General features: G+C 35.4%; 1 protein-coding gene across 1 annotated transcript in view; it reads left to right on the plus strand.

Moving 5' to 3' along the window:
• Positions 1 to 3,711: 3,711 nt before the first annotated feature.
• Minpp1 (multiple inositol-polyphosphate phosphatase 1) overlaps positions 3,712 to 23,289 on the plus strand; it is a 38,329-nt gene continuing 18,751 nt past the window's right edge. The window contains exons 1-4 of the mRNA XM_046456790.2: positions 3,712 to 4,405; positions 7,605 to 7,802; positions 13,316 to 13,413; positions 16,064 to 16,197. Coding sequence (XP_046312746.1) covers positions 3,769 to 4,405; positions 7,605 to 7,802; positions 13,316 to 13,413; positions 16,064 to 16,197 — 1,067 coding nt within the window. The 5' untranslated portion in view covers positions 3,712 to 3,768. The remainder of the gene's footprint in view (positions 4,406 to 7,604; positions 7,803 to 13,315; positions 13,414 to 16,063; positions 16,198 to 23,289) is intronic.

Genomic DNA, 23,289 nt, shown 5'->3' on the forward strand with positions numbered 1-23,289 from the left:
TTGCCTAATGTAGTTCTGAGATAGTAGCTATCTATGAAAACCTCTACCATTTGTCAGTTTACTTAAGGGAGGAATGAGAAATAAGAAAATTTTTAAAATTCTGCTTCATAAAAGTAACTGAGGAGGCAAAAAGAGTTTAACTTACTTAAGATCTTGCAAATGGTAAATGATGAAACTGGAATTTGAAAACCAGAAAATCTAATTTCAGAGACTTAGTTCTTAAGCAATACTCCACAAGATTCCAAAGTCTTATCCCCTTATTATTTCCTCAACAGAAAGCCATTTTCTTTAGTAATTTTGTTAAAATTATAGCAGATGGCTTTAACTATTCTTTAGTATAATGGTTCATTGGAAAAATTGTACTTTAGAGATAGTAAAATAGTGTAAAATATTGAGTTAAACTCTTTTTTTTCCACGCTGAAAACAAACAGTAATGTTCACTTCCAGATAAAACTGAACAACTAGCAATTCAAGCCTTCCAATCTCAGTTGGATCCTCCAAAATGGCCATTCAACCTTTTTATTTGTTTTTCTCCATTCTTCTTAGTTACAAGACTTTTTCCATTACTTTCTCATTTTTCAGTTGCAAAATGAAGACATTTCCACATTCCAGGATTTAACTCCCATATCCATCTCTTCATACAATATTGTCTGCAGTGTCACTAAGGAAATTGAGCCCATCATGAACTCCCTCCTGCCATACCTACAAATTTCTCCACATGTTCACCCATCCTTTTAGTATTTCTTAAGAACATATGTTCTCCTCTTCTAATGGTCCAAATTCCCTATTTATGCTCTTGGCTCAAATTTCTCCCAGTTTTTCTAGAAACTTAAATTATTAATTTTCTAGTCTGTCTCTTGTGTTGTGGTACATTGTTATGGTGCCCACACCTTTAATAAGGGAGAGTAATTCACCCATGATCTCTGTAAAGTGCAGCCATATTTCTTACCATGTAAACTCTACCTGCTTGGACTAGAAGGGACCCTCTCTCAAAAGGCAGTTAATTTACAGATTAACCAGAGAGTTAAGACATAGCTTGACAAGAAAAGATAAGCAGGGCCCCTCACTTTTTTTTTTTTTTTTTTTTTGCGGTGGTACTGGGGATTGAATTGTGGGCACTTTACCACTGAGCTACATCCCCATCATTTTTATTTATTTATTTTTTTTTTGAGAAAGGATCTTGCTAAATTTCTGAGGCTGGCCTTGAATTTGTAATCCTCCTGCTTCAGCTTCCTGAGTAACTGGGTTTATAGGTGTGTGTCACCACATCTGGTTTAGTGCTTCTCATTTTATTAAAACTTTTCAAAGGCTCACTACTCTAAGATCTAAAGATCTTTTATAAAGTGAAATGAGTGAATTTTTATTACTAGAAAAGATAAATGATCTTTGTGGCCTGTCTTGTCTGTGAAGTCATTTATTAAACATTCAGTGGAAGTAAGTTCATACCACATGTTTAATTGCTGATGAACTAAGCATTTGAGTCCAGGAATAATAAACCAAACATTATTAATGATAAAAATAGAATCTGTTATAAATTGTTTTTAAATACATCATCTGGTTCTCATGATAATCCCACAATGTATGTTCTGATATTCCTAATTATCAGATTAAAAAAAAAACTAAGGCTCAGAGAATTTAGTTAATCAATATCACTCAGTTAATGACTGGCAGAGTTTGGAGTCTAGATTCAAAGCTTATGGACTCTTTGTCCTCCTTATACTCTTTTTTTTAAAAAAAAACATTTTTAGTTGTAGTTGGACACAATACCTTTATTTAATTTTTATGTGGTGCTGAGGATCGAACCCAGCACCCCACACATGCTAGGCAAGCGCTCTACTGCTGAGCTACAACCCTGGCCCCTGTCCTCCTTATACTCTTAATCTGGCTTTTAACTAGTCAAAAACAAAGGCATAGCTTATTTTATTTTATCATCTTAGCATGATATCAAGAAGATTAAAGTTGGTTTATATAAGTATATAAAATATCAAAAACAGAACTGGGGATATAGTTCAGTTGGTAGAGTGCTTGCCTTGCCCTGGGTTTAATCCTCAACACGGAAAAATAAAAGAAAAAGAAAAATAGTAAAAACAGATGAGAAATTAGAAAGGAAATAAAATCAAGCTAGGAGCAAGTTTAATGTATCAGGATGTATGTTACAGGGATTTTGTTTGTTTGTCTTTTTTTTATTTCTTAGTTTTGTTTCTCTATACTGCAGGTTTATAGGAACATAAAGCAGGGTCTCTAAACATTGCTTCATTAGGAAGAAGTAAATGATGCCTTTGGGAAGACCTATTAAATCCTAAGGGCTCAAGGGGTTGGGCATGAAAGGTGATCATTATTAACCATCTACATTAAACAAAATATAGTGAAATGTACTTATCACAAATGCTTGTAGAATAAACTTAGAAATATCAGGTACCACTGCCTATATAGAGTAAACATTAGGCAATCTATAAGAAAGAGGTGGATGTTCACTAAATACTAAATTGAGCAAAGTTCTGTGAAAATTTTACTGACCATGAATATTCAGGCATTGACAGTGTACAAAATAGTATATCAAAAAGCACACTCGTTTCCCTAAACATGGTTTCTTACAAAGAATGCCTTAAAAATTTCAGCATTCAAATTGGAATCTATTCTTTATTTTATCCATTTTCTTCCAGGTTAACATTTAGAGAGACACCTTTCTGAAACCAGTAAGTAGATGGTAATTGGCTTACCAAGAACAATATAGTAGTATCTTTGAAGGGAAAACTACAATTATGGAAACATGATACAATTTTTTTTGAGTTTGTATCACCATGTGACTTAATACTCATTCTTTTCCCAACTGACATGTATACTGAGGTTCAGGTGGAGAAACCAAGTTATTGATTAAATTTATGATTTTTGTGTAAAAACTTGAGAGCAATAACCTACTAAAATCAGCAGCTGATTTGAGTATGTAACCACATGGGAAGTGAGTATGGATGTGGAGTGGTGGTAAATATCATGTTTGCTTCACACAGCAGATGAGCTCACACTTAATAACGCGGTAAATCTTATGGGCCATGACTCAATGCACCCACATTATCATGATTGCTGTTTCTCTGCTTTGGGGATCAACAAGTGCAGAATTTTTGGGGTGCTGTGTTCGCTCTGCTAGTTCAGGTCAAAATAATAGAAAAGATTCAGGACTGAAATTTCTTAAGAACTAAGCCTCTTTCTAAGCCCTCTGTTCTGTCCGACTTATTTTTGAACTCTAAAGGGAGAAAAACTTTGGTCTCCAAGAAGCAACCTGCAGCAAAGGCCAGATATTTGCATAATCAAGTGTATTTTATACGTCTGCTTTAGAGTTGAAAAACACAGTAGAATGGGGTAAGGATGGTGAGACAGAGTCACCTATTGAAAGATGGCAGCATTGGAGACTAACGCTTGGTTTGGGCTTCATTCGCATCACTGAAAACCAAAGAGCCGGGAAGCCTTTGAAGACAGTCTCGGAGCCTCAGGCTAAGAGGAAACTCGCCCACGCCCCGGGTCAGCCCACGCCGGCTCCACATAAGCCACAGGTGCCCCAGTCTTCCCAGGGCAGCTCCACCTGCGCCACAGGTCGGCATCTCTCCGGGAGCGAACCGCTCAGCACCAGTCGCCACAGCCTGAGTTAACTGCAGCGCAACCAGAGCCGCCCAGGCCGGAAGAGCCCTCCGGGCCCGCCCCCGCCCGCCCGCCGGAGCCGGAAATCAGGGGGTCAGCTGCGGGTGTTTTGCCTTCCGCGGGCCGCTTGGCACGATGCTTTGTGGTCCCTGCCGCCTCCTCAGGGCCTCCGTAGCGCCCACCGCGGCCCTGGCTGCGGCGCTGCTTTCGTCGCTCGCGCGCTGCTCTCTCCAGGAGCCGAAGGACCAGGTGGCTTCGGCGCTCAGCCCCTACTTCGGCACCAAGACTCGCTACGAAGATGTCAACCCCGGACTACTGTCGGACCCCGAGGCGCCGCAGCGGGACCCAGAGCTGCTGGAGGGGAGCTGCACCCCGGTGCAGCTGGTGGCCCTCATCCGCCATGGTACCCGCTACCCCACGGCCAAGCAGATCCGCAAGCTGAGGCAGCTGCACGGGATGCTGCAGGCCCGCGGGCCGGGGGATGATAGGCCGGGCAATGCCAGCGATCGCGGCCTGGGCGCCGCGCTGGCTGACTGGCCGCTGTGGTACGCGGACTGGATGGATGGGCAGTTGGTGGAGAAAGGGCGGCAGGACATGCGACAGCTGGCGCTGCGACTGGCCTCCCTCTTCCCAGCTCTCTTCAGCCGGGAGAACTACAGCCGCCTGCGACTGATCACCAGCTCCAAGCACCGCTGCGTGGACAGCGGCGCCGCCTTCTTGCGGGGGCTGTGGGAGCACTACCATCCTGGGTTGTCACCGCCCGACGTCTCAGGTGACCGCGCGCCGCGGGGCAGATGCTCTGCCGCGTTCCCGAATCTTCCCTGGACTTCCCCACCCCCAGTCTCGCCTCACTTTGCTCTGTATCCTAACTTCTACCCTTCAGGCTGTGCTTTCTCTGGGTACAGGATGTTATGAACTTGATTATCTCTCCTTTCATGTGTACATTTATTTATTTATTTATTTATTCATTCATCAGATATGAATTTTAGCACCTTTTACGTACCGAACGCTGTAGTAGACTCTGGGATCCATAGCAGGAAAGGAGATGATCTTTCCCAAAATTTTTCGTCTCCCTTTTCCAAATTGAATTAACCACTTTTGAGTGCCAGCCTGTCTGTCCTTTCTTACCTCCCTGGCAGTTAGTTTTATGGTTGAAAACACTCTTTAAAAATGATATTTAGAACCTTCTTCCTCAGGCATTGCTTGTAATACAAGTTGGGGTTTTTACTCATCACCTTTTTCAGGTGTCTGGTCTAGACTTAACACCCGATTTAGGAAGCTGTTAACAAGCCTTATTTATGCCCTGCTTTTTCCTTCTGTATGGTTGTTGTATTTACTGTTATAGAGTTCCCTTATTGTAGTTGCGGTTCATTGTCAAAAGCAATACCTTACCTACCAATTGATTTCATACTTTTTCAAAATTTGAGAGATGAAATAGTAGTATCTTTTTTATTTATCAGGCAAAGAAGTTGAGCCCAAGGTTGTCCTCTAATTTGAGGACTAGTCAGGCCTGGAGTCCAGGTCTTCTGTTTTTCCAGAATGATACTTTTCCCATCAAAATGTTTTTATAGTCAATTATATTGTAGCAAACACCCAATGCCTCATATATACCACACATGTCTCACATTTGTTTTACTTAATCTTCACAACTCTTCTCTGAAGCTGATAGTACCCCCCACATTGAACCCAAGGGTACTTAACTGCTGAGCCACATCCCCAGCTCTTTTTTTTTTTTTTTTTTTTTTTTTAGTTTGAGACAAGGTCTTGCTAAGCTGTTGAGGCTAACTTTGAATTTAAATCCTTTTGCCTTCCCAGTTGCAGCAGCGATTGCAGGCATGGACACCTGCACCTGGCTCATAACTTGCTTTTTTAAGCATTACACTATACAGCTTCCTTTTGTCCTATAATATCTGATGAGAATAAAAACATAACATTTTTATGACAGAGAGATGAACAATTGTTAATAACTACTTCTAGGTTTTAAGGTATGAATTGAAGTGAGGAACTTCATTTAGCTTTACAGCCCAAATTTAAAAAACAAAACAAAACTGATTTATCATTTCTTCCATAGCAGTTCAGCAGTCTGCAAGGGGATTTTTCCACTAATTGTGTATCATGTTATTGCTTTGTGGGTAACTCAGTAAACTAACTTGTTACTTACTGAGTCGTGCTTTTAAACTATAACTAGGTTTTTCCTATTAGTTTGGGTGAAAGTTCCCTATAGGTTGCCTAAATTAGCTGAATTTTAATGTAGCACAACATATACTGGACCTCAGGGCATGAATGATGGCACTCAGATTGCATTGTGAAGATTGTCATTTGCCTCGGGGAAAAGCCAGGGATCAGAGTAGTTCAGGATAAACCCCCCTCTCACCATTTTTCAGTCTCAGAGATTAAATCCTTTGCCTAGCCACTTCATTATCCTACACAGACAATTGTTTTGCCTGTTGTGTAAATCTGGGCTTTTGAGGGAGACCACTGAATTAGATTTTGTGTTTTTATAGAAATAGAACAATGCATTTGTTTCTGTTTAAAGAGCAGCAGTAATTAGATAATAACAAGGATGAACCATCCAGACCCACAAGAGAAATCATATTTTGAGGGCACAGAAAAGATGACAAAGTTCTCTTATTTTCCTAGTGAAGTTGGTCTTTTTTGGGTTTTGGTAGTGGGGACTGAACTGAGGGACACTCTACCTCCACTGAGCAACATCCATCTCTAGCTCTTTTTATTTTATTTTGAGACAAGGTCTCCCTAAGATGCCGAAGCCAGCGTCGTACTTGTGATCCTCTTCCCTCAGCCTTCTTAGTTACTAGGATGACATATACTGGCTCCTGAAGATACTTTCTTAAGAACTATAATCCAATTAACAATTAAAGTGGGAGAAATGATCTATTTCAGGGACTATGCCTTCACATATATGTATATTTTTGCGTTGTATATCTAAAACAATGGTATAACTGTATTTGAATTTCTTAGATTTTGTGTACAGAAATAATACGTGGTGTTATTTTCATGGTGAATTATTGGAGGAATGATAATTGAGATGTTTTGAATATGGTTGAAAAACTTAAAAGACACCCCAGTAGTTGAAGCATGGTTATGAATGCTTTTCCAGTACATGTTTGCCAAGTTGGGGGAATAGCATACTGTTAAACGGAGTTACCTAGGATCTTCAGTTAAAAGATAAACCAAATCAGAAGCACTTAGCACAGTGAAGCCCAGTAAACTTGAAACTTTGTGTGTGCTGTCAGTAGTTTTTGTCTAAAGTAGAATCTTTTGTAAAGTAACACAGGGTTAGGAAAATTAATTAAGAAAATAAAACAATCTATTTAGATTTTGGTTGAGTGGAGAAACAGGTCTAATCTGTTAAATTCTCTCTCACCTTGTACCTAGAGACTGCTGGTTTTTAGTTTGCTTTCTGAAGTTTTCTGTGCCTGACAGAAACAAAACTTTCATAACACAGTTTTGCACTTCTTATGATTTTATTGCCTAATTATTTTTTTGTCTATGAGAAAACATTCATTTTGGTTACCTTTGTTTCATTGTGTAGTATTGCTTCAACACATTTTATTTTGGGTGTTGATTGTATTTTAGTATTTCTAGCATATTCTCTTTAAGAATTGCCATCATTATAAATGGGTAATAAAATTTTATACTTTGTCTTTCATGACTGATACATTATTTCAGATATGCAGATTAATGTCATTATGTTCCTTTTTCACACTTGAAGCAAAATTTTTAGTAATTTAAAAGTATCATTTATTGCCAGGGAGGCTGAGACAGGAGGATCACAAGTTCAAAGCTGGCCTCAGCAACTTAGCATGGCCCTAAGCAACTTAGTGAGACCCTGTCTTGAAATAAAAAGGGCTGGGGATGTGGCTCAGAGGTTAAATGCCCCTGGGTTCAATCCCTGATACCCATCATTTATGTCAATAATTTACATGTATATAACTTTTTTTTTCTTTCAGATATGGAGTGTGGACCTCCAAGCATAAATGACAAACTAATGAGGTTCTTTGATCATTGTAAGAAGTTCTTAACTGAAGTGGAAAGGAATGCTACAGCTCTTTATCATGTAGAAGCCTTCAAAACTGGACCAGAAATGCAGAGCATTTTAAAAAAAGTTGCAGCTGTTTTGCAAGTGCCGGTAAACAATTTAAATGCAGGTAATATATCTGCTGCATTCATTTGAACTGTGGCTTAAATAATTTTGAACTGTGAAAATGAAAAAATTAGGAAATTTAGTGTTATTCCTTTTAAAGGCCCAAATTGAATTTACATTCAATTTAAGAAACACCTCATGCTTACTATTTAAATTCATATTCTTCCAATATTATGTAAATTAAGGTATACAATTCTCTGTATTCTGAATTTTTTTTTTTTTTTTGTACTAGGGATTGAACCCAAGGGTATTTAATCACTGAACCAAGTCCTCAGCCCCTTTTTAAATTTTATATTTTGAGACAGGGTCTTGCTAAGTTGCTGTGGGCCTTGCTAAGTTGCTGTAACTGGCCTCAAACTTGGCAGTTCTCCAGCTTTAGCTTCCCAAGTAACTGGGAAGTCATGCGCCACCATACCTGGCTTGTATTCTGAAATTTTTTGAAAACCTAAACTCTGAGCATTACTTGTAAAAACAAAAAATTTTGTTTTCTGAATTTGCTTCATAAAGTTATTCAAAGAGACTCATAAATTCTTTAGTTTTTAAAACAGTTCAAAAGTACATGTATGAGAGTTTTTGAAAGTGAAAAGCGAAGTGGTATGTTTTTTGAGGCTTTTATATGTAGAGATGTTGAAAAGATAAGTAATCATGTCTGTCACAAGATATGTAAGGGCTGACTGCAGTTTATCATCCAAACTGGGACACTTTTTGAGAGTAAAAGATAATACTATTATTATTAATTATTCTGGGAAAACCAGTGGAAAACAGGGCACATGGTGACCTAAGCAATGGAAAATTAATAAAATTTTTTTCCAGTTTTTTATAAATTTGTAATCTGTAAAGCAGATGTTGACAAAAATAAATTTTTTTATAAAAATAAATTTTTATACATATATGTTCATGGACATACACACACAAAGATTATAAATTTTATTATATTGTGAATCAACTTCCAAGAGATTGGAAGTAGGAAATGTGGAGGGGTGAAACTATTTTTCAGTTAAGTCTGTTTTGGAGACCAGATGCTTTATAAGGATTAAAAAAAATGATGATGTCTAAACTATTATTTGAAATTGAGTTTTTTTTCCTTTCCGCAAACCAGCTGTACATTGGGGTCACCTGTGGAGCTTTAAAATTTTCTTATTGGGAAATAATTAAAACATGTAGGTAAGAATAAAGGCTGACATAATGAATACTGTATACTCGAAACTTAGTTTTATGCTTCACTTAGTTGCTCTAAATAGCACCAAGGACCTTGGGTTTCTCTCCTGGATCTCATTCTTTTTCTTTTCTCTCCAGAGACATTGTCATCAATTCATCACTTAATCATCCTCCTGTGCCAGTATATATGTTTCTGTACATAACTGGGATATTGTTTTGTGGATTTTTAAACTTTTAGAATGGTATCAAAGTGCATTTGAGTCTGAAATTTGATTTTATGCAACTTTGTATTTTTTAAATGTAATTTTAATCCTTTCTATTTTTATTTATTTATTTATAGTGCTGAGGATTGACCACAGGGCCTTGAATATGCTAGGCAAATGTTCTACCACTGAGCTATAACTTTAGCCTAGTCCTACATTTTAAACTTATACACAGAATTCCCCATGATATAAGTATACTAGTCTCTAGCCATTATTCTGTAGTAGAAGGTTTTTAAAAACTACTTTTAGGAGTAGGGATGTAGCTCAGTGGTAGAGTGCTCGCTTATCATGAGCAAGGCCTTGGGTTTAATTCACAGCACTGTGTGTGTCCCCCACCCGCCAAGTACATTAAAAACTACTTTTAGTCTCTGAATGGGTAAGGATTATTTGTGTTTTCCTGATGGAATAACCAAAAGGAACTTTTTTTTTTTTTTTTTTGATACTAGGGATTGAACTTGGAGTGCTTATTAACCACTGAGCCACATCTCAGCCCTTTTTATTTTTATTTTGAGACAAGGTCTCACTAAATTGCTTAGGGCCTCACTAATTTGATGAGGCTGACTTGTAATCTTCTTGCCTCAGGCTTCTGAGTCCTTGGGATGATAGGCATGTAACTACTGTGCCCAGCAAGAGCAACTTATTTTGGAGGCACTATAAGCATAGTAGTTGAAACAGTTGATCCTGGGATTGCACCGTTTGTATTTGAATTTTAATCTAACCGTGAATTATGATTTTTGCCAAGTTCCTTAATATCTCTATGCCACAGTTTCCTTCTGTATAAAATGGATATAGGAATTATATTTGCCCCAAAGGATTATTGCAAGGATTATCTGAGATTAATTTATGTAAGACATTTAGCACAGTGCCTGGCATAGTAACTGCTCCATAAATATTTTTGCCATTCAAATACCTACTTTTTTAACATAAAGAGATAGTCCTACTGTATGTACTATCTGTAATTTATTTTTACTTAATAATACATCTGTCTGTACATATAGTTCTGTCTCATTCCTTTATAAATTATGTTATTTCATAGACTATATGGTTTGATTTCTGGGTCAATGCTGGTTAAAAGTTACTTAACCCATCAAATTTTACTGCTATAAAAGAATCTGGAGCTAATATATAGTCCAAATTCTTTTATATAGGAAACCATTTTTTCTACTGAAAACTTTTCTAGTTTTTAACTATCTAGTGATATTACAAAGAGCATTCTTATGGTTTATAAGGATTATATTTCACACTGGAGAGTTTATAAGAAAAGTAATAACAGGTGACGTTGCTGGGTTAACAAGTATGAATATTTGACACAATATACTTCCAAATTGTTCTCTGAAGGTGTAGAAAAATTTGTATCAATATATAAGAATGCTCTACTATCTCATCTAGCACTTAATACTATTAATCATTTTAACTTAGGCTCTTTGATTAGTGAAAAATAATGTCTAGCTTTAATTTACATTTATTTAATTTCTTCTGAAATCCAAAACCTTTTTATATGTTTATTAGCCAGATGTTTAGTTGCCTCTTCATAATCTTGTTTTCTGCCCCCTTCTCTTCTCCTCCCTCTCTCATCCTCCTTCTTTCCCTCACTTCATTTTGGTACTCAGGATCAAACCCAGGGCTTGGCACATGCTGGATAAACACTTTGCCACTGAGCTTTACCTCCAGCCCTATTGTCTGTTTGCTATTGAGTATTTTTTACATTTTTCTTATTGGTCATAGATATCCTCTCTATATTGGAGATATATTGACCAAACCTTTTAATTCTGTCTAGCAAAGAATTAGTCGTTGGCTTATTGTTGCTAATATTTTCTCTTAATTTGTTGCCTATCTTTTAGGCTCATTTTTGGTACCTTAAGTTTACATCTTTTGTGAAACCATATCTGTCTCTTTATTATGGCATCTGATCATTATATTTTGCTTAAGAATATTCTTGAAACTCAAGATTAGTTTATTTTCCTATTTTCTTCTATTTGTTTATTTTTTAATACTTAAATTTCTAATGCATCTGAAATATTTTTGAGGCTCCAAAAGATTGACCAAGAAGTTGGAAGTGGTCATAATACATGAATTAGCCATAACTCATCAAGTAAGATCATTTGTTTTAACTTCATTGTTTTGTAGGTGAGCAAGTTGAGATCCAGAGAGCCTAGAATGACTTTGCTCAGAATAATTCATGTTAGAATTAGATATATGATAGCATTAGTTTTCATTTCCCTGTACTTCAAAGACTTTTGGTAAACAAAACAGAACAAAACAAAACAAACAAACAAACAAAAAAAAAACAGGTGTTTTTGGTCACTTCTCTCTGGTTAAAGGGTATACAAATGGGCTGACTTTCATAGTTTCAAGTCTAAATGAGCCAGTTCCTTTCATCAAATATGAATAGTAGTTAAGTCACTCTATTATATTAGGTATTGGGATTATAAACCCTTCCCTTTATTTTTTTTAATAACATATATGGTGCTGAGGATCAAACCCAGGGCCTTGCACATGTGAGGCAAGTGCTCTACTGCTGAGCCATAACCCCAGCCCCATAAACCCTTCCCTTTATATGAGCAGAAGTTTTGAATGGCTTTTAGGTATATTCCCACTGAAATTTATTTTTTACAACTATATACTACCTCAGGAATTGTGTAAACTCAGAACTATTGCAGAAAGCATGTAACAATTAAATTTGGTCCCATTTTTCCTTTGGGAAAGAGGAAAGACAATATTTTAAAGAAAAATTGAAATAATAAAGGTAATCCCTATAGTTGACTTCTTTTTTCTCTCTCTAGGATTAGATGCCAGCTACTTCTTGATTAGAGAGCAGCAATGTTTTTATTCCTACTGATAAAGGCTACCTTTTTATAGCCCAAGCACTCATTCCCTTGTCCTTTTTTTTGATACATACATACATATACACACATGTGTGTACACATATGAAAGTGATGTAATCAGTGATTTAGCAATATAAAAATCCCAGATAGCTTATTATGAAATTGCTTGAGCAACTAAATTTGAAAAACTGATGCTGTAATACCAACTTTTCACTCCCTTTTTAGTGTGTAATTTTCCCTTGTTCTTCTGTGGACTCTTTCACCTTTCTCCTGCCCCTTCACTTTGCTCTTTTTCCCGTTTTCTGTAGTCCTCTCTCTCCTTTTATACCTTTCTTTCTTTATATGCCTTTTCCTAATAGTTATGAATTATTGAATAGTTCCCACACTCCCCAGTACTGAGAATTGAACCTAGGGGTGTTCTACCTCTGAACTATAGCTCCATCCCTTTTTATTTTTAAAATTTTGAGTTAGGATTTTGCTAATTGCTAAGGCTGCCCTTGAACTTGGCCAACCTCCTGCCTCAGCCTGTGGAGTTGCTGGAATTATAGGCATGTGCCTATAATGCCTGGCACTATTCTGTAGCTTAAAAAATCGTTCATTAAGCTGGATGTGGCGGTGCAAGCCTGTAATCCCAGTGACTGGGGAGGCTGAGGCAGGAGGATTGCAAATTCAAAGCCAGCCTCAGCAAAAGCAAGGTGCTAAGCAACTCAGTGAGACCTTATCTCTAAAGAAAATACAAAATAGGGCTAGAGATATGTTATTAGCCTAGTGCCCCTGAGTTCAATCCCTCGTTCCCAGAACCCCCTAAAAATATTGTTCAATAAATACACTTTGTTATTCCTAATTTTCAAGTTGGGGACTAAAATCTTTATAATTTTATTTTCCCTTTACCAGCCCTCTAATATTAGCAAAATAAAAGTCTGTTTAATGTAGTAGGTCTTTGGGTTAACCTTTTTGTTGGATTTGCCAGGCAAACATGCTCTTAATAAATAGTTTTAAAAACTGAAAAAAGTTACAGAAAGTTTCTTGGTTTTATTGGACTGAAATGTACACATCCTTGTGATTTATTCCTGATAGTTGTAGTCCTTCCCTTGCACAGAGCAAGTATTAATTCTTTGATAACCAGGGGGAAAAAAAAAAACTAGGCTCTTCTCCAAACCAAACATATCCAGTTTTTTCAACTTTGCTGCAAATGGCATTCTAGCAATATTCAGCTTTTGAAAAATTGCAGAAACTAATAACTCATAAAATTTTACCTGTTTTCCCCCCAGATTTAATTCAGGTAGCTTTTTTCACCTGTTCATTTGACCTGGCAATTAGAGGTGTCAAATCTCCTTGGTGTGATGTTTTTGACATAGATGATGCAAAGGTGAGTATTACTTTTGCAGTTACTTCATGGTTTAATGGGGCTTTTTGTTTGTTTGTTTGTTACTTAAAGCAGCTTTTCTGAAAATAAGCAAAGTTAGGGAGCATAAATTGTCTTGTGACTATTTTCCTTATAAATAGAAATTAACGTTCAAATAGGTTTCACTTACTTGTAAAAAGTTCATAAAACTTGGGAAAACATTTTTTTTCATGATTTGATTTCTAGGGCTCCTCAGTTTAAAACCTTTTCAACCCTTCATCAAATTTTACTCCTGGAAGGGTATATAATCCAAATTATTATTTTTATAGAAAGCCAAACTTCAGAACAAGTGATTTTCCAAAGACCTAACTGTTCTTACATAGAAATTTTCATGGGAAATTGAGTTCTGTGTTCCACCTGGTGGTGGCAGTAATTCACTTACAATTCCTGTCTGCTTACCTCATTTCCCTCTTTTGCTCTTCATTTTCTGACTGATTTTTTAAGGTCAGATTCAGATTAAACGTTTTTGACAAGAATTCCACATAAGTGATATATCCTTTCAGTGCATCACATCAGAAGGAATGTCGGTCTGTTACATCTTTGATAATGATATGTTTGATCATTTGATTAAAGTATTGCCTGCCAGATTTTTCCATTGTGGAAGTATCTTTTTCCCTCTGTAAATAAAAGGCTTATTTAAAGAATCATGACTTGAAAACTCAAAATACATGTATATTAAATTAATTGAATTTTTATATGTAAGAATAAATTTAATTTTTTATTTAAAAATATGAAGTTATCTTTTGATTTAGGAATTTCCTATGATTTTTTCTTTTATTAGTAATTTAATATAAAATAATTTATCCCTGCTTAGCACTTGCACTGTGTAATAATAGGTTTACATACTAAAGTATTTACAGATGAAATAAAATGGTGTTTGAAATTTGTTTGAATTCAGTGGTGGAGGCAGGAACATAGCTGAAATAGGATTGGTCAAATATCGATTATTGTTGAAGTTGGATGATGGGTACACTTGGGTACTACTTGTTGTACTACTATTCTATACTTTTATATGTTTGAGATTCTCCATTAATATATTTTAAAATTAAAAATAAATAGGTACTTTTGAAATTCTGAGAATTATACAAATTATCTAGGCCTTGTGACATGCTGGACCATATGTGCTTTCTTTTAGCCAACATTTCTCGAATTCCTGTTCTATGCCAGATACTTGCTTGGAACTGAAGATGACTAACATTAAGATAGCATTATCTTCAAAGAATGGCAGAAGGAGTGAAATAAAGCCATTTATAATATAAGTATATATAAGATATAGTGGTGCACAAAAGGAAGTTGATTAAATGGTCGTCAGGCAAATCTTTACAAAAGAAATGACACATGTTTTTCTGGGGGATAGCCTATTTTGCAACTTTGTACATACCTTCTAAGGTAATGAGTGTATCTAGATTGTCTATCATTTCTAGGTCAATTTTGGTATCTAATATTTTTCTATCAGATATCCATGGCTGGGCATGGTGGTGCAGGGTAGTCCATGCCTGTAACCACGGGGACCTGGGAGGTCAAGGCAGAAGGGTTGCAAATCAGAGGCCAGTCTGGAAAAGTTAGTAAGACCCTGTTTCCAAATAAAAAAAGGGCTGGGGATGTAGCTCATTGGTAAAATGCTGTAGGTACAATCCTCAATACTAGAAGGAAACAAAGAAAGGAAGCAAGGAAAAGTCCATGTCATTCAGATTTGCAGGATTATTTGCAAAGTTGCCCAGGTTGGCTTCAAACTTGCTTCCTGAGTAGCTGGGGTTATGAGTGTGTACCATTGGACCTGGCTTATTTTAAATCTTTTTTTTAACTTTATGTTTACTTTGTCCCTTTTGCTAACTTCTAGAATTAATTGTCTCTTTATTATATTTTGGTTTTGGTATATGGCACTGGCCTACCCCTGGGCTTAAACTTATTATGACTTGTACTTAGTTTTTATAGAAGCTTATCATCTTTAAATGCTTAAAATTCTGATCCAGCCATGCATAGTGGCACATACCTGTAGTTCCCAATGACTCCAGAGGCTAAGGCAGGAGACTGCAAGTTCAGTTCGAGGCTAGCCTGAGCAACTTAGCAAGACCCTGTCTCAAAAACTAAAAAGGGCTGGAGGTATACCACAGCAGTAGAATGTTTGCCTAGCATGTGTGAGACACTGAGTTCAATACACATACCCTACATACACCGAAAGTTAATTTCTTAATCTTCTGTTAATGTCTTTCTATGCTATGTAATGAAAACTCTTCCAGGTACTTTTTTTTTTCTCTGTATCTGTCTTTGCTATCATCTTAATGTAATTTTAGAAGAAAGAGGAGCTAACTGCATGTTCTTAATCCACTCTCCTAACCTGCCATGGATGATGGATTATTAGATTTGAAGATTTACTAACTTGTTTGGCCCACAAGCCTTGATTCAAATTTGTGATGCAGCAAAAGTTATTGTGTGTCATATACCTTCAGCGCTAACTCTTTAATGCATGATATTAAAATCTAAATGCTAAGATTCTACTGTATTTTGTACAGAATGATAATATGACTGTTTCTGGGGAAATGTTATTAAATTAGAAAATCTCTAACATTTATGAAAATGTATTAGAAATAATATTTGAAATTTTTATTTTTAGGTATTAGAATATCTAAATGATCTGAAACAATATTGGAAAAGAGGATATGGATATACCATTAATAGTCGATCCAGCTGCACCCTCTTTCAGGATATCTTTCAGCACCTGGACAAAGCAGTTGAAGAGAAGCAAAGGTAAAAGCTATAAAATTTTGAAGTAAATTCTGAGATTGCTATTAAACTTCTGGAAAATATTTTATAATTGATGATTTTTTTTTTGTCTTTTTAAAATTCTGATTTGTTATATGTGACAGCAGAATGCATTATAATTCATATTACACATATAGAGCACAATTTTTCATATCTCTGGTTGTATACAAAGTATATTCACACCCTTCGTGTCTTCATACATATACTTGGGGTAATGATGTCCATTTCATTTCACCATCTTTCCCGCCCACATACCCTCCTTCTTCTCCCTCCCCTTTGCCTTATCTAGAGTTCATCTAATCCTCCCATGCTCCCCCTCTCAACCCCATTATGAATCAGCCTCATTATATCAGAGAAAACATTTGGCATTCATTTACCTGCAAATGCCATGATTTTTTCTCTTTTATTGCTGATTAATATTCCATTGTGTATATATACCACATTTTCTTTATCCATTCATCTGCTGAAGGGCATCTACGTTGGTTTCACAGTTTAGCTATTGTGAATTGTCCTTCTATAAACACTGATGTGACTGCAGTATACTGTTTTTAAGTCCTTTGGGTATAGACCGAGGAGAGGGATAGCTGGGTCAAATGGTAGTTCCATTCCCAATTTTCCAAGGAATCTCCATACTGCTTTCCATATTGAGTGCACCAATTTGCAGTCCACCAGCAATGTACAAGTGTGCCTTTTTCCCCAGTTTCTCGTCAACACTTGTTTGTGTTCTTAATAGCCACCATTCTGACTGGAGTGAGATGAAATCTTAGAGTAGTTTTGATTTGCATTTCTCTAATAGTTAGAGATGTTGAACATTTTTTCATATATTTGTTGATTGATTGTTTATCCTCTTCTGAGAACTGTTTGTTCAGTTCTTTGGCCCATTTATTGATTGGGTTATTTGTTTTTTTGGTTTAGCTTTTTGAGCTGTTTATATACCCTAGAGATTAGTGCTCTATCTGATGAGCGAGTAGTAAACATTTTCTCCCATTCTGTAGGCTCTCTATTTGCCCCACAAAAGATTGTTTCTTTTGTTGCGAAGGTTTTCAGTTTGAATCCATCCTATTTATTATTCTTGATTTTAATTCTTTTGCTATAGGAGTCTTAGTAAGAAAGTTGGGGCCTAATCTGACATATTGGAGTTTGGGCCTACTTTTTCTTCTAATAGATGCAGTGTCTCTGGTTTAATTCCTAGATCCTTGACCCACTTTGAATTGAGTTTTGTGCATGGTGAGAGAGAGGGATTTAATTTCATTCTAGCACCATTTGTTGAAGAGGCTATCTTTTCTTCAATGTATATTTTTGGTGCCTTTGTCTAAGATAACTGAAATTATGTGGGTTAGTCTCTGTGTCCTTTATTCTGTACCATTGGCTACCAGTCTGTTTTGGTGCCAATACCATGCTGTTTTTGTTAATTACTATTGCTCTGTAGTATAGTTTAAGGTCTGGTGTAGTGATGCCACCTGTTATACTCTTCTTGCTAAGGATTGCTTTAGCTTTTCTGGGTCTCTTATTTTTCCAGATGAATCTCATGACTGCTTTTTCTATTTTTATGAGGAATGTCATTGGGATTTTGATTGGAATTCCATTAAATCTGTATAGTGCTTTTTGGTACTATGGTCATTTTGACAATATTAATTCTGCCTATCCAAGAACAAGGGAGATCTTTCCATCTTCTAAGGTTTTCTTTAATTTCTTTCTTTAGCGTTCTGTAGTTTTCATTGTAGAGGTCTTTCACCTGTTTCATTAGGTTGATTTCCAAGTTTTTTTTTTTTTTTTTTTTTTTGAGTCTATTGTAAATGGGGTAGTCTTCCTCATTTCCCTTTCAGAGGATTTGTCACTGATATACAGAAATGCCTTTGATTTATGGGTATTGATATTGTATCCTGCTAATTTGCTGAATTAATTTACTAGTTCTAGAAGTTTTCTTGTGGAATTTTTGGGGTCTTCTAGGTTTAGAATCATATTTGTCAGCAAATAGTGCTAATTTGAGTTCTTCTTTTTCTAATGAATTTCTTTCTTCTGTCTAATTGCTCTGGCCAGTGTTTTAAGAGCTATGTTAAATAGAAGTGGTGAAATAGGGCATCCCTGTCTTGTTCCAGTTTTTAGAGGGAATGCTTTCAATTTTTTTCCCTTTAGAATGATGTTGGCTGGGGCTTAGCATAGATAGCTTTTACAATGTTGAGATATGTTCTTGTTATCCCTAGTTTTTCTAGTGTTTTGAACATGAAGGGGTGCTATATTTTGTTAAATGCTTTTTCTGCATCTATTGAGATGATCATATGATTCTTATCTTTAAGTCTATTGATGTGATGAATTACATTTATTGATTTCCCTATGTTCAACCAACATTGCATCCCTAGGATGAACCCCACTTGATCATGGTGCGTGATCTTTTTGATATGTTTTTGAATTCGATTTGCCAGAATTTTATTGAGAATTTTTGCATCTATGTTCATTAGAGATATTGGTCTGAAGTTTTCTTTCTTTGATTGTGTCTTTGCCTGGTTTTTGGAATCAGGGTGATATTGGCCTCATAGAATGAGTTTGGAAGTGCTTCAACTTTTTCTATTTCACAAAATAATTTGAAGAGTATAGTTATTAGTTCTTCTTTATATGTCTTGTAGAACTCAGCTGTGTATCCATCTGGTCCTGGGCTCTTCTTGGTTGGTAGGCTTCTGATGACGTCTTCTATTTCATTGCTTGAAATTGATCTGTTTAAATTGTGTATATCATCCTGATTCAATTTGGGCAAATCATATGACTCTAGAAATTTGTCAATGCCTTCAGTATTCTCTATTTTATTGGAATACAAGTTTTCAAAATAATTTCTAATTATCTTCTGTATTTCTGTAGTGTCTGTTGTGATATTTCCTTTTTCATCATGTATGTTAGTAATTTGAGTTTTTTCCTTCTCTTTGTTAGCATGGCTAAGCAATTTTATTTACCTTTTCAAAGAACCAACTTTTTGTTTTGTCAGTTTTTTCAATGGTTTCTTTTGTTTGAATTTCATTGATTTCAGCTCTGATTTTAGTTATTTCCTGTGTTCTATTGCTTTTGGTGTTGATTTGTTCTTCTTTTTCTAGGGCTTTGAAATGTAATGTTAGGTCATTTATTTGATGACTTTTCTTTTTTAAGGAATGAACTCTATGCAATGAACTTTCCTCTTAGCACTGCCTTCATAGTGTCCTAGAGATTTCAATATGTTGTATCAGTGTTCTCATTCACCTCTAAGAATTTTTTAATCTCCTCCTTGATGTCTTTTGCAACCCCTTGTTCATTCAGTAGCATATTATTTAGTCTTCAGGTGTTGGAGTAGATAATTGATGATTTTTATAAAATGCTTATTTAGTTTTGTTTTTTCAAAATTTTAACATAATTATTGATACCATTCAAATAATATATATTAGTTTTACATGGAATCATACTGCTTATTGTCTTCTGGACTTGCTTTTTTCCTTCAACATTATGTTTAAAATATTCAGTATACTACTGCATATTGCTGTGGTTCATTTTTACTAGAGTACAATATTCAGTATTGTGAATGTACTACAATTTATACCATCTACTCTTGCCAATGGGCATGTAGATTTTTTATTATAAATAGTATAATCATGAAATTTTATTATACATGTCTTCTTTTAAGAATACAAAATATTTTTATTTTAAAATAGAGTTTCTCATCAAATTGCCTTTGTTAGCTAGGCACAGTGGCACTTGTCTATAATCCTAGTGGCTCAGGAGACTGAGGCAGGAGAATCACAGGTTCAAAGCCAGCCTCAACCATTAAGCGAGACAATAAGCAACCTAGTGAGACCCTGTCTCAAAATTAAAAAAAAAAAAAAGGCAAAAGAAAATGGGGCCAGGGATGTGGCTCCATGGTTAAGTGCCCCTGAGTTAAATTCCTGCCACCAAAATAAATAAAATAAACAAACAAGTAAAACCCTTTGTTAACATTTATACTTTTTTTTTTTTCTTGTCAGTACTAGACACCAAACCCAGAATCTTGAGCATACTAAGTAAGTACTGTACCACTGAGTACATCCCAAGTTCTTTTTAGTTTTGAGACGGGGGCTTACTAAGTTGGCTAGGCTGTCCTCTAACTTGTGATCCTCCTGCCTTGTTTTCCAGAGTAGCTGTAATTGCAAGCATGTGCCACCTCACCCAGCCCCAAGTGTTTTTAAAAATAATTGTTCATAGGGTTGGAGGTGTAGCTCAGCAGCAAGTATATGCTTAGCATGAGTTAGGCCCACTCAAAAAAATTTTCTTTTTATCACATGAACATTTGATAGGTTTTTTTTTTTTTTTTTTAGTTTTATTGACTTTTTTAAAAATATACAATAGCCGAATGCATTATAATTCTTATTACACACATAGAGTACAATTTTTCATCTTTGTATATAGAGTATGTTCACGCCAATTCATGCCTTTATACATATACTTTGCTTTTTTTTTGCATTACAATTCTTATTACACATATATACCACAATTTTTCATGTCTCTGTTTATATATAAAGTATGTTGACACCCAGTTGGAGTCTTCATACATGTATTTTGTACCATCACATTCCACTGCCCTTTCTAATCCTCTGCCCCCTCCCTTTCCCTCCCATCCCTCTTCCCTATATAGAATTTATCTAATCCTCCCATGCTCCCCTCCCCACCCCACTATGAGTCACCCTCCTTATATCAGAGAACACATTTGGCATTTGGTTTTTTGGGATTGGCTAACTTCACTTAGCATTATCTTCTCTAATGCCATCTATTTACCTGCAAATGCCATGATTTTATTCTCTTTAATGCTGAGTAAAATTCCATTGTGTATATATGCCTCATTTTTTAATCTATTCATCCACCGAAGGGCATCTAGGTTGGCTCCACAGTTTAGCTAATGTGAATTGTCCTGCTATAAACATTGATGTGGCTGTGTCCCTTTAGTATGCTATTTTTAAGTTCTTTGGGTATAGTCCTAGGCGAGGGATATCTGGGTCAAATGGTGGTTCCATTCCCAGATTTCCAAGGAATCTCCATACTGCTTCATTTGATAGATCTTTAACCCCATTTTATTTGACAAGCTTACATTGGTAAATGTATAAGCCTTTTCCAAATATTTTGATCATGCAATAAAAATTGAGACAGGAAAGACTTGGAGGCGATTTATATCATTGTGTTTCCAGTACTTTTATTTATATAAATATATTTTGTTTATGGATATGACACTAATTTGTAGAATTTTCTTGGGTTTGATAGGAATTAGGCAAGAAAACCCAGATTATTTAGTTTTTACTACCAAAAACAGGATTTTAGTGATGACCAATAAGCTGCTTTGAGATAGGAATTAACTTTTTTTCCTATTTGATTTTTTGAATGGTTTATAACCCTTATACTTTACAAGATAACAGATCTTTCCTGTTCATTGTTCATTGTTTGCCCTAGTGTTGAATGTGAGGCCTGATAAAATTATGTCAGGAAGTTTTTAAAATAACTTGTAAGGCTTGCTTTAAAAGTTGATTTTAGATTTAAAGCTTAAGTTAAAAAAAATCACTGATATTTTAAAATAAATGAATATTTCTGCATACCAAAACCATAAAAAATGAAACAGAGAAATTACAGATCACCCTCAGTTCAAAGATATAGCACTTACCAATTGAAAGACCTAATTTGATAATCTATGGATTGAATGTAATTCGTATTAAAATACCAGTAAGTTTCTTATCAAAATTGAGAAGCTAATTTCAAAATTTATACAGAAATTTAAAGGACATAGAAGAGATAAAGCAATTTTGAAAAGAAAGGGACTTACAATTCCTAATTTCAATACTTATTGTAAAGCTTTAGTCATGGTCAAGTAGATCAGTAAAGCCATGGAATTGAATAAAGCTGTGAAACAAACTTAGATATACAGTTAGTTGGCCATCTATATCTTTGGATGCCCTATTTGGAATTCAACTAATTGTGACTATAAAATTTCTGGGAGAGAAAATTTTATCTGTAATGAATATAGATAGACCTTTTTCTTATTTCCTAAATAGTACAGTATAATAACTATTTACATAGAATTCATATGCAAAGTATACCATTTTATGTATGGGACTTGACCATCCATGGATATTAGTATCCATGGGGAATTCTGGAACCAGTCCCCCATAGATACTTGAATTGATTTTCTACAGAAGATACAAATCAGTGCAGTGGGGAAAAGAATAATCTTTATAACAATGGTGCTGGAACAATTGGATATACATGTTAAAGGAAAGAAAAATGATATACAGATCCTTACATAATACTATGCACTAAGATTTAAACATAAACATAAAACAAAATTTTGGGGCTGGAGTTGTGGCTAAGTGGTAGAGTGCTCACCTAGCATGTGTGAGTCACTGGGTTCAATTCTCAGCACCACATATTAATTAATTTTAAAAAGGTTCATCAACAACTAAAAAAAGAAAATGTGAAACTTCTGAAATAAAATATAAGAACAGTGTCCTAATTATAATAGCTAAATGTATAAAACTCTTAGACGAAAAAAATAGGAATAAATACATGACCCTGGATTAGGTAAGGATTTCTTAGATATAATGCCAGAGTGTGGTCCTTTAACAAAGATTGATAAAATGACTTTATAAAAATTAAAATCCTAGCACTGTTGGTTAAAAAAAGGAAAATAAGTGTGAAGATCCCAAAATAAATGCTAAGGATCCTGAATTAAGAGAGCTGATTATATTTGATTAAAACATTGATGTGTCACTATTATTTGCAATCTTCAGTTTTCTACCAGGTAAAAAGTTTCACTTCAGAATACAGTATTTGGATAATAGAAAGACAGTTGTAGACTTGGAAAAAATATTTGCAAAACAAATAAGTATGCAAATAGGATTTGAATCCAGAATATACAGAGAATACAACTCAGTAATAAGAAAAACAACCCAGTTTTTTCAAAAAGCAGAAAAGAGTTATGGACATATAGCTCAGTGGTGGAACATGTGCTTAGCATACCCATGACCCTGCGTTCATTCACCATTACCAAAAAAATACCACAAACAAACAAAAAGATTTGTTTGAATAGACTTCATTAAAGAG

This window comes from Marmota monax, unplaced genomic scaffold, assembly GCF_021218885.2.
Source record: "Marmota monax isolate L192 unplaced genomic scaffold, Marmota_monax_Labrador192_F-V1.1 WCK01_AAM20220418_F8-fsc00166, whole genome shotgun sequence".
NCBI lineage: Eukaryota > Metazoa > Chordata > Mammalia > Rodentia > Sciuridae > Marmota > Marmota monax.